The sequence below is a fragment of the Xenopus laevis genome, chromosome 1L, assembly GCF_017654675.1.
Source record: "Xenopus laevis strain J_2021 chromosome 1L, Xenopus_laevis_v10.1, whole genome shotgun sequence".
Lineage (NCBI taxonomy): Eukaryota > Metazoa > Chordata > Amphibia > Anura > Pipidae > Xenopus > Xenopus laevis.
The window spans coordinates 97,846,045-97,868,056 of record NC_054371.1 but is presented as its reverse complement, the minus strand read 5'-3'; the positions used below and the strand labels follow the sequence as shown (position 1 = coordinate 97,868,056).

The following is a 22,012-nucleotide window of genomic DNA, read 5'->3' as shown; positions in this document are numbered from 1 at the left end:
TATATATATATATTTTCCTAACATTGTAATTTAGGTTGAAAAAAGGCACATCCGTCAAGGTCAATTTTGTAGTCTAAATAAAACACCTACTACCTGTCCCTCTCTGCTACATACTGTGTTAACTGTACAGTTTATAGTTATAATTTTTACCTGATTAGCCAATTCTTATAACATAGTTTTCATATATACTGATACTTTCAGCTGATTCAGAGCATTCCAAAAGTTTATCGTCGCAGCCTTCGTCATTTGTTGCATTTGGAGTTTCCCAAACCTTATATTGCTGCTGGCTTTCGCACACTTCCTGGTCATTTTACTCTTGGAGATCAAAAGATTTATTATGGCTTTGAGAACAAAGCTTTGGAAATTGGACAGAAATATGTTTTCTTCCTACTGGCCATGTTAGAAGGCGCAGAGGCGGTGAGTATTTTCTACTTTCTGTTTTTTCTAATATCGAAATATATACTGTAGAAGGAACATAAAGAAATAGTTAACAGGAACCCATCAGTCCTTTAAAAAAAATTATCATATCAGTCACCAATAGCAAAATATGTGTTGCTGGGTTATTTACCCTATTGACCTGTGTGTGGCCATACACATGCATCCACTTATTTGGTGAGGTCGCCAAACAAGCAGATCTATCCCTGATGAGGTGATCATGAGCTTTGGTCATACTGAATGATCTAAACAATTGACCCTTGGACCAACAATCGCCTCATAGTAGGTGCTTATGCAGGCTTGTCAGGAGACTGCATCATCATGTTAATAGTCCCTAGTCCCAACCACGGGATTTTTAAACATTACTATATCGATTTCATATGCAAACAGGGTGGGCCCTATACATGGCCAGATAAGCTGCTAACTCAGTTCTAAATGGGCCGAATCGGCATCTAAAATCTACTGTGTATGGCCAGCTTTTGGCTTAGATGTAAAAACACGAAGGGTTAAAAATGCTAGTCCTTCAGGTTTTTTGTCTCCTGCCGATCTCTTCACGGTCTCTCAACCACACAAAAATCTCCAAAAAGCAAAAACAAAAAAAAGGGATCAGTGCCTGTGGCAACAGAAACCAAAATAGTGCAATATGTTCAAATCATATGGGGTGCCACCCAGTGCCTCTAATGAATTATTACAGGAGTGTTCCCCTTTTTCTTACATATACACCTTTCACTCTTAAAAATACAGTTGGAAGGGAGAGAGTTTTCAAATAAGTGTTATAAATATTTCTGTGTTTGAGCCAAAACCCCTCCACTGATCGGCCAAATTGCCTACTTACAAACCACTGGTGTGGTATCTCACATGTAGTAAGTCCTTGCACAGGTCCCCTCAGGCCACACAGTTCCTTCAAACTCCAGGATAAAGATAAAATCTGAAATAGTGTAAATCTATTTTATTATTACTCACAATTGTTTCATTGGGGTGAATCACATATAGTCTGATTTGGTAGCTGCAATGTTCCAAATGGTTGTGCTGCCACCAGATGAAGGGGAGATTGCACGGGCTCTGCAGGAAGTACCCCGAGAGGATCCGAGATAAGCTGACAGGTGAAGGGGATATTGCACGGGCTCTGCAGGAAGTACCACGAGGAGAATCCGAAAAAAACGGCAGGACCACCCTCTGGAACATTGCAGCTACCAAATCAGACTATATGCAATTTGCCCCAATGAAACAATTGTGCAATTAATCTTTTTTCGGATTCTCCTCGTGGTACTTCCTGCAGAGCCCGTGCAATATCCCCTTCACTTGTCAGCTTATCTCGGATCCTCTCGGGGAACTTCCTGCAGAGCCCGTGCAATCTCCCCTTCATCTGGTGGCAGCACCACCATTTGGAACATTGCAGCTACCAAATCAGACTATATGTGATTCGCCCCAATTAAACAATTGTGAGAGCAATTCATCTTTTAAAGATTTTTTAATAATAAAATAGATTTACACTATTTTAGATTTTATCCTGGAGTTTGAAGGAACTGTGCGGCCTGACTGTGCAAGGATTTACTACATGTTCGATACCACACCAGTGGTTTGTAAGTAGGCAATTTGGCCAATCGGTGGAGGGGTTTTGGATCCCTTCCAACTGTATTTTTAAGAGTGAAAGGTGTATATATAAGAAAAAGGGGAACACTCCTGTAATAACTTATTAGAGGCACTGGGTGGCACCCCATATGATTTGTTAGCAAGAAGGAAACAGGCACTCAGGACTCAATGCAAGCGGGCAAAGCCCTGCGTGTTTATTGCAACGTTACGTTTCGGGGGTGTGCCCCTTCGTCAGACAGCAAATCACACCACGAAGTGAACCTTTTAAACATTCCTTAATGCATATTCATGAATTCCCACACACTTGATTGATAACTTAACAATTGATTAATACAATTTGTGGATACATTCATGCATCAATAATCATCAGTGAAATCACCATAGGTAAATGTAAAAAAAAGTCCAAAAAGTTACCGAGGTATTAGAAAAATTTAAATTTTTTTTTTTAGAAAATACTGAAAAAAATTTGCTGTGAAAAAAGTTAAATAGTATATCAATATAAACATTAAAACATTCCTTTAATAAACATTAAAAACTTTAAAAACCATGTAACATTCTGCCCAGGCTTGAAACACTATCTTGCCCTCAACTTTATCACATCAAGTAAATTAGTTTTTACCATTCAATTCTCAATATCTGCAAAGTAGAGAGGAAAGGCAACATATTAACATTTTTGAGTGTATTTAAAAGTAGCAAGGATTCTCAAAGATAACAAGCTAGATTGAATTCCTCATTCAGTCCACGTGGCACCCTTGTTTGTAATGCCCAGATCCAGTGGCACTCCCTTTGCAGTACTAATTTTTTGTTTCTAAAAAAAAAAACTTTTTTTTTACATTTACCTATGGTGATTTCACTGATGATTATTGATGTTTAAATGTATCCACAAATTGTATTAATCAATTGTTTAGTTATCAATCAAGTGTGTGTGAATTCACGAATATGCATTAAGGAATGTTTAAAAGGTTCACTTCGTGGTGTGATTTGCTGTCTGACGAAGGGACACGCCCCCGAAACGTAACGTTGCAATAAACACGCAGGGCTTTGCCCGCTTGCATTGAGTCCTGAGTGCCGGTTTCCTTCTTGCTGACATGTCTCATTAAGGGTTGCCGATCCCCTCTAACTGTGCACCGGACCAGCTTGTATCTGAGAGGCCAGGGAGTGCTGGTGGGTTTTGGAAATTGGACCCCATATGATTTGAACACATTGCACTATATTGGTTTCTGTTGCCACAGGCGCTGATCCATTTTTTTTACTTTTTGGCTTAGGTGTGACAGAAGTCTTAGGGGCTGGTTCACAATTGCAAAAGTTTACAACCAATCTAACATAGTGTAAGTTAGGTTGAAAAAAGACCCACATAAATCGATTCAACCTTTTAACCTGCCTAACTGCTAGTTGGTCCAGAGGAAGGCAAAAAAAGACCATTTGAAACCTCTCCAATTTGCCTCAGAGGGGGAAAAAATCCATTCCTTACTTCAAAATGGGCTAGTCTCTGGATCAACTTGTACTATGAGCTATCTTCCATAACCCTGTATTCCCTCACTTGCTAAAAATCCATCCAACCCCTTTTTAAAGCTAACAAAAAGAGAAATCCACATCTTCTTGCTGTAAAAAAAACCCTTCCGAATATTTAGGCAGAACCTCCTTTCTTCTAATCGGAATGACTTTGCGTCAGCTGAAAAAAACTACTAGTAAATAAAGCATTAGAGAGATTATTATATGATCCCCTTATATATTTATACATAGTTATCTTATCACCCCTTAAATGCCTCTTCTCCAGCTTGAACATCCCCAATTTGGCCAGTCTTTCCTCATTGCTAAGATTTTCCATACCTTTTACCACCTTAGTTGCTCTTCTCTGTACCCTCTCTAATTCAATGATGTCCTGTTTGAGCACTGGAGACCAAAACTGTATGGCATATTCTAGATGGAGGCCTTACCAGTGCTCTATACAGCTCAAGACCTTATTTGCAATTGATGCTGCTGACTGGCATTGCTTGCAACCAAGTTTATTATCTAAAAGGACTCCAAAGTCCTTTCCATTATGGATTTGCCTACTGCAGTCCCATTAAGGGTATACGTGGCTTGGATATGTTTACATCCCAGGTGCATGACTTTACATTTATCAACATTGAATCTCATTTGCCACTTATCTGCCCAGATTGGCAGTTTGTCAAATTCCTGTTGCAAGGATGCAGCATCCTGGGTGGCATTAATTGGACTGGATAGTTTTGTGTCATCTGCAAACACTCATACATTGCTTACAATACCATCCCCTAAGTTATTATTGAACAAGTTTGTAGTTGTTTTTGACCGCATGCCTACTAGTCACCAATTGATCACTCTCTTGGAGTACCCCAGGAAGGCCTTGAGATCTCGGGAACATGTATGACATGACACACAAGTGTGGTACAAGACTTGTTCACTTTATTGCAGTATGTGATAACATTATAAAAGTGGATCCAATACCTAGCCCTGAAGGACTCTACTAAGAACCTTACTTCAAATTTGTCTGACATGACCCATTGTTCATATAGTCATGCTGATTGCTGCTCATAATGCCAGTCATTAGGACAAAATTTTGAATCTGATCCCTTAACAAGCCTTCAAATAATTTGCCCACCAAAAATCTCAAATTTACTGGCCTTATAATTGCCAGGCTGAGATTGTAATCCCTTTTTAAATATTGGAATGACATCAGTTTTTCTCCAATCCATCGGTACCATACCAGATGAAAGTGAATCTGAAAAAAATCAGAAATAGAGTCTAAAACTGAACTAAGCTCTCTTAGAACCCTGGGGTGTATGCCATTTGACCCTGGCACCAGGTCCGGACTGAGAATTAAAATAGGCCCTGGCATTTCAGGTACACAGAGGCCCAATCAGCCCACAGAGAGGCCCAAACAGCTCCCACCAGCCCACTAAATACTGACTTTCTATGGGACCTTATAGCAGCCCCTCTGGCATTTGCCAGAACCCACAGATTGCCAGTCCGGGCCTGCCTGGCACCTTGTTTACATACATTTTTATTCAAGCTTTAGCATATCCTGAGTCGGCCACTCACTAGATTGAGCTGAGCCATCAGTGCAGCTATGAAGTGAACCTGGGAACACTGATTTACCACATTTGCCTTTTATTTATCTGTTACAACCATATTGGTACCATTATTTAAAGGAGCAACACTCTCAACCCGCATCTTTTTGCTATTAATATACTTAAAAAAATGTTTTGGGATAGTCTTAGCCTCAGCAACAATGCGCTCCTGATTTCCTATCTTTGCCTTCCAGATTGCTGTTTTACAACATTTATTATAGTGTTTATTCATTAAATGCAGCTTCTGTCCCAACAGATGCCTTTCTCTGCTTTCCTATTAACTTCTTTACTTCTATATTAAGCCATTTAGGGTGGTTCTTAGTGCTTCTACATTAACTCCTTAAGGGAATAAATCGAGAACAGTAACTATATAATATCCTTTTACCCTGTGTTTTTAGATGAAAACATAATGCCCCAATCTATGCTAAAATTAGCTTTTCTGAAATTCATGGTTTTGTTGTCCCAGTTTATATTTGTTTGTTTTTTTGCACCAGAGATTAAATTATATGATATTATGGTCACTATTACCCAAGGGTTCATTTACTTGCATGTTAGCTATACGTTCTGGGTCATTGGAGATCACTACATCCAGAGTAGCATTTTTTCTGGTTGGCTTCTTTCTGGTTGTGCCATAAAATTGTCATGCAACAAGTCTATACACTGACCTGGCAGTACTGTTGCTCCATTCAATATCTGGGTTAATAAAATCCCCCATTATCATTACTTTCCCCAAACTAGCAGCCTTTTCTTTTTGCATCAGGAGCTTAGCCTCCTCCTCATGACTTACATTTGTGGGTCTATAGCCTACTCATACAATTAATTTGCTGGACTCTTTACAATTGGTGAAGAGCTCCACCGATAAGACTTCCACCACCTCATTTTCTAACATCACCTCCTCCTTTATATTAGCTTTTACATCATGCCTAACAAACAGACATACCCCTCCTCCTTTTCTAAGTATAGCCACTGATATTAGGGAGCTAGCACACGGGCAGATTCGGGGAGATTTAGTCGCCTGACGACTAATCGCCTCTTCTACGGGCCGACAAGCTCCCCGAACTGCCTTCCTCCTGCCTTCAGCCTGCTATAATGAGAAAATGCCAGTGCTTCGATTTCTGAAGTCACTCTAAGTTGCCTCACGAAATCCCCAAATTTTTCGGGGAAAAACACAATGTGACCTTTAATAAATAACCCCCTAAATGTTAACGTAATGGAGAACCACCCCTTTACCACAATTCTGTAGTGTAAATCACCATGGTGAAGAAACACACAGTTACAATCTAGTAGTAAATACCATTTTCGTGGCCATGACTAGTGGTGGAGAAAGCAGTTATGTAATGGTAAGAAAAAGAAGAGGTGGTTAATGTGGAAAAGTCATAAATATACTTGGGGAAAGAATTACACTGGGAGGCTTAATACACTTAAAAGAGAGAAGTACGGGACCTGATGGGGAAAAAGAAATGCCATGCAGAGAAAGTGATATAATAGTGGCGGGTTGGAGATTAGAAGGAAATAAGTGTAATACAGGATTACAAACTTCCCTTTTTTCAAAAATAATATTTCTTAAACAGGCATATTAATACTTTGTTTGAAAACCCATACTTAGGGGTAAAGGATGTCTGCAGGGGCGCTCCGCCAATGAGGCGAGTTGAGAATCTCGCCTCAGGCGGCAGTGCCCCATTAGGTACCAGGGGCAGCAAAAATGCAGCTCCTAGTAATTTAAGAGCCGAATTTCCGCTTTTCAAACTGGAAATTTGGGTCTTCTAGCGCAGAGCGCATAATTGAGCTCTGCGCTAGCATCCTGTCCCTCGCCGCCGCCCTCATGGACCCCCTCTTCGGCGCAAAAAGGTGAGCGCACGGGGGAGGGGCGGCAGCAAGAGCAAGCTGCCTCAGGTGGCGGAGGGGCCAGGATTGCCCCTGGGTGTCTGCACTACAGATAAAAATCTATATGCTGTTTCCAAGGCTGAGTGTTGGCTCTGCTGCTTTTAGACTGCTTTTTTGTGTTGTTTTGTTTTGCATTTACCTGTAGCTGTGCTGACAATCACGGCACCTGGCACACATATTAGCAGGTGGGCCAGTCCATCAAATGCATTGGTTAGGTTGCAGACAGGCCCACTGGGATACCAGGAAAAATTCTGGTGGGCCCAGGTGTCAGTGGCCATTCCCTATTTATATGAGAGCAAAGAGGCTAATTATATTATGTAAAAAAAAAGAGACTAGGAGAATAGAGTTTGAGTGAGCAGAGGAAGAATAATAGTGCCCCTGGTCTAAGGTATTTAAAAAGTTTCTTATTTCTGTATGCTGAAGCTCATATTACATTTTCATTTTCACGATAGTTCCCCTTTAAGGATGAGTTCCCTTTTCTCTGTAATTATAATACTGTGCCTTGTACTTTATCCTAATTAAGCTGCATAAACCCATGTTAACAGCAATACAATCCTATTGGGTTTGTTTATGGACAGATTTATCAAAGGTAGAATTTCTAAATTTCTGTGAATTTCTTTTGTTCAAATAAATTCCAATATACCCACAACTCAAATGGGAGGTTATTTAAGATAAAATTAGAACGTCTAATATTCGATAGAATAGGAACGATCGTAAAATTAGATTCGTATTCGATTCGAGTTTTCCCTCTGAAAATAACTTGAATGTCAGGAGGGTTATTAACATCTCCAAATGACTCAACGGACCTCTGCCATTGAGTTGTACATGAATTTGGAAGGTTTTTGGTGGCGAATATTCAAATTAGCACTGTTCCCATGGTCGAGTTGTGATAAATCTCACACTCAAATATACATTCGAATAGGGGGATTAAAATTTGAATGTGTGAATTTTGACTCCCAAAAACATTTGAATTTACTATTCAACCCTTAATAAATCTGCCCCTTAATGTTTAAATTATTTTTAGCAGACATAAGATATGGTGATCCAAATTATAAAAAGATCACTTTCCTGGGAAACATAACTGCAACATAAATCATATATGTTATGGAGCAATGTCTCTGAGCTGCTGGCAACTGTAGTGGTAGTGGATGTCTGTTTGTTTACCAGCTATGCTACCACAGGGGAGAGGTTGGCAATGTATGTGCTTCATCCACAGCTACAAAGTGAATCTCACACAAGGTACTGTGCAGGGTCAAGTGTTAAAAGTTTGGTGGTTCAAAAGAGTCAAACATGACATTGAAAATGGTTTTGTACAGATACATTGAATGGCCAGCAGAGATATTATACTACAAATGAGTGACGGAAAATGACAAGATGATGAAAGCCTATCCTGAAGACATCATGGCCAAATAAATCCAATTAAATACCTGATAAAGCATCCATCCAAATTATCCATAAAGAGTAATTATGTTTTGTGAATAATCTGATTTTTCATTCTGAGTGTATAGATATGTTCACATGCCATTTAAATATTCTCATTGTGTAGAAAGTTTAAATGGTCTGATTTCGTTTTTTATTTATTTTTATATGCAGAAGATGTTTGCTGCAAGTCCGTATTCTGATCCCATTCAGCTAGATGATCCGGATCCTCAACCAATCATTGATGGAGAAGAGGGTCTCATATGGGTTATTGGACCTGTTCTTGCAGTCGTGTTTATCATATGTATTGTCATTGCAATTCTTCTCTACAAAAAGTAAGGCTCTTTTGTTGGCTCTAAATGTTAAAGGCGACATATAGCATACATTTTCACAATGCATCAAACCATTTCAAATAATGTAAAATAGAAGAAAGTGTTTTTATTTTAATACCTTTTGGATCAAAAAACGTCTGTAATTGCTTGAAAACTGTTCTCAGCCCTCCCCCTTTGCAACTTCCTGTCTCAGACTCTTCAGTATCTGAGCTGCAACCTACGGCTCTTTCTGTAAAAGCTATAGAGCAGCAGCCAATGAGGGAGGAGTGGGTGTGTCTGTGATGTCTCTCTCAGTCCTTCCCTGCAGACTTCTGTTAACCTTTACTGCTGGTTTTCCTTCTCTGCTCCTTTCTCTCCCTCTCTGTCCTATTTATTTAACCCCCTCTGCCCTGTTTGTTTTCCTCCCCCTCCCTTCACTGCTTGTTCCTTTCTCTTGCCCTGCAATAATTGTGGAAAAGAAAGAAAAGCAAACTTCTGTATAAATAATACATTATCTGCTGCTAAAAGTATTTTATTATTTTCTGGGGGCAATGTGGATGAGCAGTTAGTGTAAGTTAGGAACAAAGCAGGATCCCGCACACCCAACAGATAACAGCAATATGCCTGGTGCTCACTGGCAGAGGTTCGGCAGCCCCACAACAGAGTACAGCAAAGGAATTCCAACGGCACACAGGACTGTGAGAAATCTTCAAAATTTTATTTCAATGCGGAGTGCGATGCAACGTTTCGGGGAGTAGAACCCCTTTGTCAAGCATCATGCTTGACAAAGGGGTTCTACTCCCCGAAACGTTGCATCGCACTCTGCATTGAAATAAATTTTTGAAGATTTCTCACAGTCCTGTGTGCAGTTAGTGTAAGTACCATAGTCATTTTCTACCCAGTATTATGTTGTATACAAACAGCAATCAACGTCTTTTGGGTTTTCCTTTGTAACTCGCTGCATCTGTTATTATATGTTATACAATTCCATCAGTTGCATTTATTCCCTTGCAACTCCCTGCACCTCCCTATAAATTGTTTCATAACAGCTGCATTTCCCCTTGCAACTCCCTGCACCTCCCTATAAATTTTTCCATAACAGCTGCATTTCCCTTTCAACTCCTTGCACCTGATCATAAATTATCCCAGAACAGCTGCATTTATTCCCTTGCAACTCCCTGCACCTCCCTATAAATTGTTCCATAACAGCTGCATTTCCCCTTGCAACTCCCTGCACCTGATCATAAATTATCCCAGAACAGCTGCATTTATTCCCTTGCAACTCCCTGCACCTGATCATAAATTATCCAAGAACAGTTGCATTTATTCCCTTGCAACTCCCTCCACCTCCCTATAAATTGTTTCATAACAGCTGCATTTCCCCTTGCAACTCCCTGTACCTCCCTATAAATTTTTCCATAACAGCTGCATTTCCCTTTCAACTCCTTGCACCTGATCATAAATTATCCCAGAACAGCTGCATTTATTCCCTTGCAACTCCCTGCACCTCCCTATAAATTGTTCCATAACAGCTGCATTTCCCCTTGCAACTCCCTGCACCTCCCTATAAATTGTTCCATAACAGCTGCATTTCCCCTTGCAACTCCCTGCACCTGATCATAAATTATCCCAGAACAGCTGCATTTATTCCCTTGCAACTCCCTGCACCTCCCTATAAATTGTTCCATAACAGCTGTATTTCCCCTTGCAACACCCTGCACCTGATCTCCCTCTCTGTCCTATTTTCTGGGGGCAATGTGTATGAGCAGTTAGTGTAAGTACCATAGTCATTTTCTACCCAGTATTATGTTGTATACAAACAGCAATCAACGTCTTTTGGGTTTTCCTTTGTAACTCGCTGCATCTGTTATATGTTATGCAATTCCATCAGTTGCATTTATTCCCTTGCAACTCCCTGCACCTGATCATAAATTATCCAAGAACAGTTGCATTTATTCCCTTGCAACTCCTTGCACCTCCCTATAAATTGTTCCATAACAGCTGTATTTCCCCTTGCAACTCCCTGCACCTGGTTATAAAGTGTTCCAGAACAGCTGCATTTACTCCCTTGCAACTCCCTGCCAGGGCCGCTTCTGCCATGAGGCAAGGTGAAACCCTTGCCTCAGGCGGCAGCGAGCAGCCAGTTACAAGGGGCGGCAAAAAGCCGCCTCTTGTAACTTTAAGAGCCGAACTTCCGGGTTTTAACCCAGAAATTCGGCTCCGCTAGTGCAAAGAGCGCTCAATGCACTAGCGATACTGCCCCCTGAAACCCGCTCCGACGCTAATTTTTGAGCGGGAGAGATGGGGGGCGGCATCTAGGCTGCTGCCTCAGGCCGCAGCAGCCCCAGAATCAGCGCTGCTCCCTGCACCTGATCATATATCAATATGAAGGAAGACAAACCTACAGCTGCTGTTCTGTAATATCATACCAGTAAATACTAATGGGCACTGTATAAGTTTTAAAATGTAATATTATGGACTATAGATTATGTCCAGGTACACGTGTGACTGATGCCTATTTGCTGTGGAACACAGGACAATACTGTTGTACTTTAAATAAAAGAAAATTTATTCTATTGATTTATGTTGAACATTTCAGGGATGTTGTTATAAGTGAATGATCAGGCAGCAGCATAAGACAGTTATGTGGAACAGAGGGACAGAGGGTGGGAGGGGAGGGGTTTGGCTGCTACAGCTCCAGAGTTCAGCCTGTCAGTCACTTCTGTGACCACTTCCTGTGAGAGAATGAACAGACACTCCCACTCTTCATTTCAACCTAGACACTGAGCAGAGAGGTTCTCTCTGCAGTTCTTATATAATGACAGTTCTAGGAGGTAAAATGCTTTCAAAAGTTTTTCTTTCTGCATCATTACATGTTTTGAGGGAGGATGTGTAATATATGTGAATATAAAGGTTATATGACATGTCTCCTTTAAATAATAAACAGCACATACTTGCTACAAAGTTTGTGAGATGTATACACTACCATCATGTTCATCCTTTTAACCCTGCAAGAACATAGTACCTACACACATAGTACCTACTTTCTTGGCTGGAAAAGGCTCCTCTCTGCATTAGCTGCTTCTGCAGAGGGCTCCGGTGCGCTCCCAACCCCTTAGGCAACGAGCGGAAGGGGAGACCACTTGGGTCCTACAACGCGATGTGTCTGCATGTCTGCTGCATCTCCTCTCTGCCTCTTCCAGCCAGCTTGCTACTTCCTGTTACGTGGACTCTGGTATAGGACCCCCCATGACTGCCAAGGAACCTCCTTGACTTCAGAATGGTAAGTAGCCTTTTTTTGTTTTACACTTATACGCACATTTATGCACACACATGCATGTACATACACAATACACATTTTACTAAGGTAGTTTTATTCTTTTCTTTTCAGGCTTTTTTTTCTTTTGCACACACACACGCGCGCGCGCGCGCACACACACACACACACACTCATATACTCCTATACACACATTCACAAACCTTTTAGAAGTATACACACATGCATACACAAAGACACACTTATACATTTTATTCTTACTTTTCTTTTTTTTAGATTTTCATTTTATCATTTCACTTTTTGTTTTCCCCCTAAAAACTGTAGATTTCACAGCATGACTATTGGATCAAGCATTCTGACCACTAACCACACTGTCGGATCAGTTATTTTGTTATTTCATTGATTTTCCTGATTTTATTTTTTGTGATTTTATTGCAGTTTTATGCTTGCATTGTTATATATCATGTTTTATATAGCGTAGCTTTGCAGTATGATAATTTTGTTGTAGAAATACATTTTTTGCAATTTTGTATTTGTCTGAATGTGTACTTTACAAATATATATGGTTTTGGGTGGTCTTTGTGCTGTTAGGAGGGTCTTGTGGCACATAATACGCAGTCAGAGATCTTTGTTTACAGAAGATGAAAAGACAGCCGAGAAAATTCATATGCACTATTTTTATTTGGGGTCTGCACATGCCAGCTGCTTTGATATATGTATGCATATTGGGCACCAAACTGTTCAGTAGAAACATGTCTTCAATATTTAGGGTGTTTTTACAATGTATGTAAGAAATTGGGTGAGATAAATGCGGTCAATTGCAATATTTTTAGGCAATTTTCAGAAATTTCTTAAAAACTGCTGCCTTTAGCGTAGCTTTGCAGTATGGTAGTTTGGATTAGAAAGACATAATTACCTGTTTTGGATTCGTCAGAATGTGTACTTTTCAAAAATATATATGGTTTTGGGGGGTCTTTGTGCTGTTAGTAGGGTCTTGCGGCACATAATACGCAGTCAGGGGTCTTTGTTCAAATAAGGCGAATTGTCAGCCGAGAAAATTCATATGCACTATTTTTATTTGGGATCCACACATGCCAGCTGCTTTGGTATATCTATGCATATTGGGCATCAAACTGTTCAGTAGACCCTTGGCGTCCATATTTAGGGTGTTTTACAATTGTATGTAAGAAATTTGGTGAGATAAATGTGGCCAATTGCAATAATTTTAGGGGATTTTCAGAAATGTCATAAAAACTGCTACCTTTAGCGTAGTATGCATAAGGTAGATTCTGGGGACTTTACATGCCATGTACTGTGATAAACCTATGTACATTGGATATCAAACTGTTCAGCAGACCCCAGGCATTCATATTTGGGGTGTTTTATCTTGATACCTAATAGTATGTGGGAAATAAGATGCTACAGGGTGGAAGTTTTGAGGTGATTTTTGAAAATGACGCCAAAATCACCAAATTTAGGAAAGGTATGCGGCTTGTTGCTTTGGAGTAGAAAGACATGCATGCCCAATTTGGAGGGAATGTGTACTTTCCAACAATATATGGTTTTCTGGGGTGAACATAATTTTTTTTTTACCTTTGCCCACCCCAAAATGATGTAAATGTGTTGATTTTGCTGTACCTGAAATGACACCATATGGGGGGGTCTTCATTTTGGGGCCCCTATATGCCACGTGCTTAGGTAAACCTATACATATTGGACATAAAACTGTTCAGAGGACCCCAGGCTTTCATATTTGGGGTGATTTGTCTTGATATCTAATAGTATGTTGGAAATAAGATGCTGCAGGATGGAAGTTTTGAGGTGATTTTTGGAAATGTCGCCAAATTTAGGAAAGGTTTGCGGCTTGGTTTTTGGAGTAGAAAGACATGCATACCCAATTTGGATTTGAAGGGAATGTGTACTTTCCAAAAATATATGGTTTTCTGGGGTGAACATACTTTTTTCTACCTTTGCCCATCCCAAAATTGATGTATATTTGTTGATTTTACAGTATCTGGAATTATAGAAATGATAGCTCGAACGGGGCATCTACATTTTGGGGCCCCTATGTCATGACAACTTGATGAGTTAAAAAGATCACACTTTTAATGCTGAGAAAGGGAGGCAGAACAGTCAAAAGATTATTCAAAAGATCAATCAAAAGATTTATTTGATAACTCTGGAATATAATGTGAATACATGGTCACTAGGAATATTGCATCTTAAAGACAATGCAGCAATCACAGTCATTGCCATACAGTTTGTATATGCCAGCAAATTAACAGCAGCTTTCAGGCCATAAATCCGGTTGTGACTGTTGGAGCTTCATCATTCAAATCAACTTTTGTATCATGCATGCATGGCATAGCTGTTTGCATTGGCATTTGGCATCCTGACTCCTGTCTGCAATTCTGCGAATTAAGCTAAAGAGAAACCTGTCTGAATTTCCTTGCAACACAGGCTCTGCAAACTTCCAGCTAAATCAGAATTGATTAATTTCTCTGCTGCTGAAGGACTTAGCACTATCCCCTTTCCTGCCAGCGCAATGTCTCAGCACAGTGCTAAACATTCTGGGGAAGCTGATCCACAGCAAGAATTATAATTCCTTCCAGATCAGGGAGTAAACCTTGAGTTTTAAAATATTTTATTTGATTTTCATATTAAACACATAAAATCAGTATGACAGCAAATGTTATGCAGATGAAGAGAATATATTATATTAGATACAATGGCATAAAACTAAATACCTTAAAAGAAGACTAATAAGAACTAACTAAAATTAACTAAACCAGTGGAGGTACATATAATAAAAGAAATAAAGTAAAACGTCCATTCATAGACTGGTATGTTGGAAAGAACATCTTACAATTGAAGAAACCGCCTTATTTGATCAACAGTCTTAGAATTGCAAATTTCAAAATAAGGAGACCAAATGAGTCTAAAAGAATCTTTGGAATTATTCCCATTGGTTTTAGTTAATAAGGCTTCTTGCCAGCTAAGCTGGTTCATATAAGAAATAGTGTCCGATAAAGAGGGGGGTTCTTTCTGTAACCAGGAATTAAATAAAGCTTTCCTAGAAGCAGCTGGAAAAAAAACTGTCAATTTATTTTCATGGGAAATAAAATTTGTCCTAGGGACTGAAGAAGACATTATATTATCTAGATGTAACAAAGCGAAGCACAGAGATAATTTAATTTTTATCTTCAATTTATAATTCAGAAAACTAGTGACTTCCCTCCAAAATAGATCAATCTTTGGACAGGACCATAAATAAAGGAAAAGTGACACATTAGTCTCGTCACATTTAGGACAATATGAAATAGGGCTATTAGGAATTTTTTGATTTTTTTTTTCCATAGCCTAGGTGGATAAGCTTAAAGGGATCCTGTCATCAGAAAACATGTTTTTTCAAAACGCATCAGTTAATAGTGCTACTCCAGCAGAATTCTGCACTGAAATCCATTTCTCAAAAGAGCAAACCGATTTTTTTATATTCAATTTTTGAAATCTGACACGGGGCTAGACATTTTGTCAATTTCCCAGCTGCCCCTGGTCATGTGACTTGTGCCTGCACTTTAGGAGAGAAATGCTTTCTGGCAGGCTGCTGTTTTTCCTTCTCAATGTAATTGAAGGAGTCTCAGTGGGACATGGGTTTTTACTATTGAGCGTTGTTCTTAGATCTACCAGGCAGCTGTTATCTTGTGTGAGGGAGCTGTTATCTGGTTACCTTCCCATTGTTCTTTTGTTTGGCTGCTGGAGGGAAAAAGGGAGGGGGTGATATCACTCTAACTTGCAGTACAGCAGTAAAGAGTGATTGAAGTTTATCAGAGCACAAGTTACATGACTTGGGGCAGCTGGGAAATTGTCAATATGTCTAGCCCCATGTCAGATTTCAAAATTGAATATAAAAAAATCTGTTTGCTCTTTTGAGAAATGGATTTCAGTGCAGAATTCTACTGGAGCAGCACTATTAACTGATTCATTTTGAAAAAATTTTTTTTCCCCATGACAGTATCCCTTTAAAGTGTTGTATCCTCCAATTTTCTGCTAAAATTAATTTATTGTAATCATTAATAGATTTCACCAAATCTTAGGGAGACACTTGACAATGTAAATATTCAGTCCATTTAATGGAAGGTTTTGATAACGGGTGAGAGTCTGTACTATAAACATTCCAAAATTTTTTAGATAGAAAGCTAATAGAGATCAAACCAGGGAGTTCCAGAAATTCTGCCAAATTCTCTGCTAGCTTGTGGTTAGCTAACACCAGGTTTTTGTTATTGTGTAGCAGAGAAAGACTGCATTGACATGTTAATAATAATATCTATCAGAATCCTGAAGCTTGTACTTTTCTTTGAGTTTTGACCAAAGAAATTAAAGTTTCCTTAAGCGGATCAAATATGTCTTTTACTAAAACTAGTAACTTTCTCTTAGTTGAAAATATAAAAGTATCAGACTTTTAATAATCTGAGGGTTTGAGTAAGAGTTTGGCTGGCATGTAAGGGGTTTCTGTATAACTATACCTTTGTCGAGAAAATAAATTTTTCCACACAAATATAGAATCACGATAAATAGGATTCCTCTTAAAATCCTAGGGAACATTACACCATTTGCTATGTAAAACAGATAATATATCAAAGAAGGGTTCTTGAAAGATCTTAATGTCAGGGTTTGTAAATGTATTGCCTTGTGAGATCCACTCAATAAGATATCTGATGAGGGCTGATAAATTGAAAGCTCTGAAATCAGGAAGGTTTAATCCTCCAAGTTTAACTGGAGCTCTCAATTTATAAAGGGCAATTTTTGCTTTTTTACCGTTCCAAATAAATTTATTTAAAGCAGAGTCAAGTTTCTTAATATAATTGTGTTTTATAAGCAAAGGGAGATTAATTAATGGATATATTAGCTTGGGAAATATCCGAGATTTAAAAGAGTGCTCGTCCCTTAATATTAAGGGGAGAATTGGCCCATTTTTCACAAATGGAAAATACCTTTTGACAAGCTGGAGTAATATTCAGAGAATATAAAATGTTTAGATCTGAAGGAATTATTAATCCTAAATATTTGATCTGATTCTTTGGGTTTTTAAGTTTGAATTTCTTAATTAAAGAATTCGAAAAATAACCATATATATTCATTACTTCCGATTTCTCAACATTAATTTTATAGCCAGAGAAAGACTGAAAGTCTTGGAATAAATCAAAAACAACCTTAAGTGAAGACTCAGGATTTTTTTAAATTAGTAATAAGTCGTCTGCAAAGGCCAACAACTTGAGATGTCTTTGGGTAATTCCCGAAATTGACTTGGATTGATAGAGGAAACAAATTAGCGGTTCTAATGCAACATTAAATAAAAGGGGCGACAAAGGACAGCCCTGTCTTGTCCCTTTAAATATTTCAAAAGGTGGCGCCCTAGCTCCCCCCAAAATTATTTGTCGTCTGGGATTTTGTAAAGATATTTGATATATTGGAAAAAGGGGCCTGTGATACTAAATGTTTTTAAGGCAAACGAATAGATGATCCCAGGTAATATTACCAAATGCCTTTTCAGCCTCAATATTAAGAATAGAACTGGGGATTTTATGTTTTTTGGCGAAATATAAGATATGGATCAGAGCCCTAATATTCTTTACTCCTGACCTATTCTAAATAAAACCATTTTAGATTATAGAAAGAAGAATTAAAGAAAGCCTATCGGCAAGGACCTTGGATAATACCTTGATATCTTGATTTAATAAGGAAATAGGCCTATAGGAGGAGGGAAGGGATAAGTCTTTGTCTTTTTTCGTGATGACTCTATGGTGTTTATTTATCAAAGAGTGAAGTTAATAGTGAAGTTCCGCCACTAGTGTGAAATTCCGCCACTCTCCATTCATTTTTATGGGATTTTTATAGGCGTATTTATCAAACTGTGAACTTTCACTTTAAATACGCCTTTCAAAATCCCATAGAAATGAATTGAGAGGTGCGGAACTTCACTCTTTGATAAATGTACCCCTAAGATTTGATATTTCACTAGAAGGTAGACTTTTTCCAAAGAATAATATGTCATTAACTAGGTTTGTTAAAAAAGGTGAGATTTTATCTTTCATAATTTTGTAGAAAGGAGTTAGGCCATCAGGGCCACCTGCCTTTGCAGTTTTCAGATTATTAATAATAGTGGACACTTCCTCTGAGGAAATTGGACTATTTAGTTTTTCCAACTGACCTTTCGAAATCTGGGGGATTTTACAATTTTCAAAGAATTTTTGCATTTTCTCAGAGGCTATATTTGGATTAGAGTACAAATCTTTAAAAAAAAATGTGAAAATGCCTACAATTTTATTGGGATCATTTATTATCTGATCATGAGTATCTTTAATCTTAATAAGTTTAGCTTGCTTATTTTCAGCCTTAGTAGATGTAGGTGAAATGGAGATCACAAATGAGATTGGCACATGGTCTGAGGTATTAATGTCTCCTATAGTTACTTCAATAGTTCTATTTATCAGATTATTGGAAATTAGAAAATAATCTATTCTTGTACCTACATGATGAGCAGATGAGAAAAAGGTAAAATCTTTACAAGGATTATTCAATTTCCAATCAGATCTGTCTAAAGAACTAAAATGACTCATTCAAATCCCCTGCTAGAATTATATTGTTAGCAGGAATTAAAATAATCCAGTTAAATTAAGACAATTAAAATAATCGGATTTAGAACTATTTAGAGCATATACGGAACATAAGTGCCACACAACATCATTAATGAATACTTCAGTGTAAATAAATCTGCCAAGCTCATCCTCAACTGACTTTGTTATAGCAACATTCAATTTACGATGGAATAAAATAGCTACTCCACATTTTTTATTAATAGCAGGGGAAAAGGCTAGTTCGCCAACCAATTCTTCAACCAAGCATTCTCTGAACCATTAAAATGGGGTTCTTGTAAGAATGCTATGTCACATTTGTTATTTTTTAAATTTCTGAGTATACTCTTTCTCTTAGAAAAGTGATTCAACCCATTAACATTCCAGGAAACAAAGGACAAAGAATTTGATATAGGTGAAGACATGAACCTGAAAGATGAGCCTAAGCTGATTTAAGTAAAATAATACATATATATTTACATCCACTGGTATAAACAAAACAGAGCAAACAGGACTGATCAGTAATAACATGTAGAACTGAAAGATAGTGAGTTATAGAACCGAATAACAAATTAGGTATACTAAGTAATAGGACACTTCCTTATTTCCCTAAGGATGGAAAACTAACAACTCTCTCTCTATGAGATGAGTTAAACAGAGAGGACAACGCCCGCTACAGGGTCTTATTGAAGAAAAAATTTGAAACCCTTCAAGAGTCAAGTGTCAGGAATCATATTGTCTTCACTGGAGTGTGGAAGGCTGCCTGCTCTAGGAGGTAGTGGAGATCTAGACCTAGATTTGGTCTGCACTTGGGAAGATTTTGTATCATTTGAAAGTCTAGATTGTCTAGACATATCATATCTCTTCCATCTTTGATACTTTGGGGGAGAGCCAATTTTCGAGTTAGACAACGTTGTACCTGGAGCTAGATTTCCACTGTTATTTCTTTCCAGATGTGAAGTAAATATATGTGCCTCTCCAGGATCACTGAAAACTCTAACTCCAGAAGGCAGAAAGATCTTTAGTTTAGCAGGATACATCAAGGAGAAATGAATATGTAGATTGGCCCGAGATTGGCAAGATTTGGAAAATTCCTTTCGTTTTTGGGACAAAAGCAATGAGTAGTCTTGAAATCAAAATTTTATTCCCTTCGATATCAAGATTTTTTGTAAGCTTGAAATAGTCTATACATTCTTGGGGGAGACCAAGTTTGTGGGGAATTGTTTTAGAAATCAATGTGTATAATGAATCATTTTGGAAAAATTCAGGTATATTTATGAATCTGAGATTATTTCTCCTAGACCTATTTTCCAAATCATCTAGCTTCTACTTAAGCTCTTGAGTTCTCTAAAGAGTCAATCTTAGTTAAAGAATCAAGTGTGTCATCTTGGATTTGCGAGACCGCATCCTCTATCTCCCCAAATCGTTTGTCATGTGTAGAGTTTTTCTGAAATGTTAGAAATTTTAATCTGTAATTTGTCAATGGCTTTACTTATTGTAGACTCAATGGGGGTCATTTATCAACACTGGGCAAATTTGCCCATGGGCAGTAACCCATGGCGACCAATCAAATTGCTGCATTCATTGTTCCGCTTGCAGCTGGCTTTAAAAAGCTATTCACTGATTGGTTGCTATGGGTAACTGCCCATGGGCAAATTTGCCCAGTTTTGATAAATGAGCCCCAATGACTGGATTAATGTGTCTGGCTACTTCAGACGCAATAAGAGAGTAGTCATCAGATAAGGATGATCTAGGAGGAGCAGGTTTGTGAGATAAAGAAGTACTATTAGTATTAGCATCCGAATCCTGTTGCTTTCCATTTTTCCTGTTAATCGTTTCATACGTTTTGCTATTAGCCTTAGAAGACATTGTAGATAAAGGAGAAAATGTTTCCATAAACAAGAAGAAGTAAACAACAATTACAATATGTTTGTTTAATAATGTAAGATTATTTTCTAATTTTTTTTTCCTTTTATGCCCCTTCCCCCCCTTTTTTTTTGTTCCTCCCTTTTTTTTTGTTCCTCCCTTTTTTTTTTGTTTTTCCTTCTTTTATAAACCTTTTTGTAGTTTTTGTAGGTGTTTTTTATTTTTTTTATATTTTTCCTTTTTTTTATTTTTCTCTTCCACTTTTTATTTTCATCTCCTTTTCACAGAGGAATTACTATTTCTAAGATTTCAAATCTATCTGAACTTTTGGCACACCAGAATGTGGAATTAAATAGGAAATTAACCTCTGAGTAAAGCCAGACAGCTAACTATAGCAGAAAAGACTGGGCAAATGTAGAAGAGATCAATCTCCCAAAACAAGTAGACTAGTCAGCTAACTGCTTTAACAGTATAAACAGTTATTGCCTCAGCATCTCAGTAGCCAGTCCAGGGCCGCCATTTTTTAGCTTTATCCTTTATTAAATTAGAAACCCGTTCCACTCAAAAAAAAATAAATAAATAAGGACTTAATAAGCAAAAGACCTTATGTTAAACTAAGTCGTTAGTCTGCAGACAGATTTGCTGAGCAAAACAAACACTAAACAGACTTTTGAGTAGTGTCAGTATTACACCGCACGGGCACAACGGCAGTAATGGAGGGTCCCTGAGGAAAATGAAGCAGGCACTACAGCAAAGTTTGTGTCGGTCCGAGCACCAAATAAATCTAGTGAGCAGCAGAACCCACTACTGAGGGAACCAGAGATAAGGTAAGTTGCTTGAAGAAATAGCGTCAAAACACCCAAACGGCGGAGGTATTATATCAAACCACACCGGCTCGGGAACTATAATGGCGGGACCTGAGGTACTTAACGAACGGCTGAGCAGTCCGAGTCCTTCCAAGTGCCTGAGAGATAACCTCTCCTCAACTCCTCCAATTTGCCTCAGGCTCCAGAATCAAGCATGAAGACAGCCTTTACAGCGGTCTTATTATATTGGGTCACACAAGCCATGGGAGCTATAATGGTGGGACTTGAGGCATTTGAAGAACGGCTCAGCAGTCAATAAGTATCCAAACATCTCTAGGACCACCTCATCTCTGTTCCTCTGGCTCATCTCCGAATCCGGGACCCAGTAAGAACCCGTTACAAGAAGGGAAACAGCTCTTATATGCCGACTCTTAACCCTAGCAAGCAGGAGCCTTATCTCTGTGTGTCCATCGCCTCAGGCCCCAACCCGGAAGTCCTCCTGGAGTAAACCTTGAACCTAGTGCTAAATCAAAGTGCACAACCAGATTGACTTGGAAGGCTCAGCAAAGGTTTCAGACTGATAAAGAGGAATTGCTTTCCGGTATTAACCATTTGTGGTCAAGACTGTTAACTATATGTCTGCCGTTTTTCAAACTGCCTTCGATCCTCTTCAACTCATGGGCATTTTTAAAAATTAATT

General features: G+C 38.5%; 1 protein-coding gene across 22 annotated transcripts in view; it reads left to right on the top strand.

Moving 5' to 3' along the window:
• The window catches only part of LOC108711853 (receptor-type tyrosine-protein phosphatase S), a 554,677-nt gene that overhangs the window by 396,188 nt on the left and 136,477 nt on the right, over positions 1–22,012 (top strand). For all 22 annotated transcript variants that reach the window (XM_041560777.1, XM_041560762.1, XM_041560744.1 and 19 more), the window contains 2 exons: positions 202–417; positions 8,595–8,755. In XM_041560777.1, coding sequence (XP_041416711.1) covers positions 202–417; positions 8,595–8,755 — 377 coding nt within the window. The remainder of the gene's footprint in view (positions 1–201; positions 418–8,594; positions 8,756–22,012) is intronic.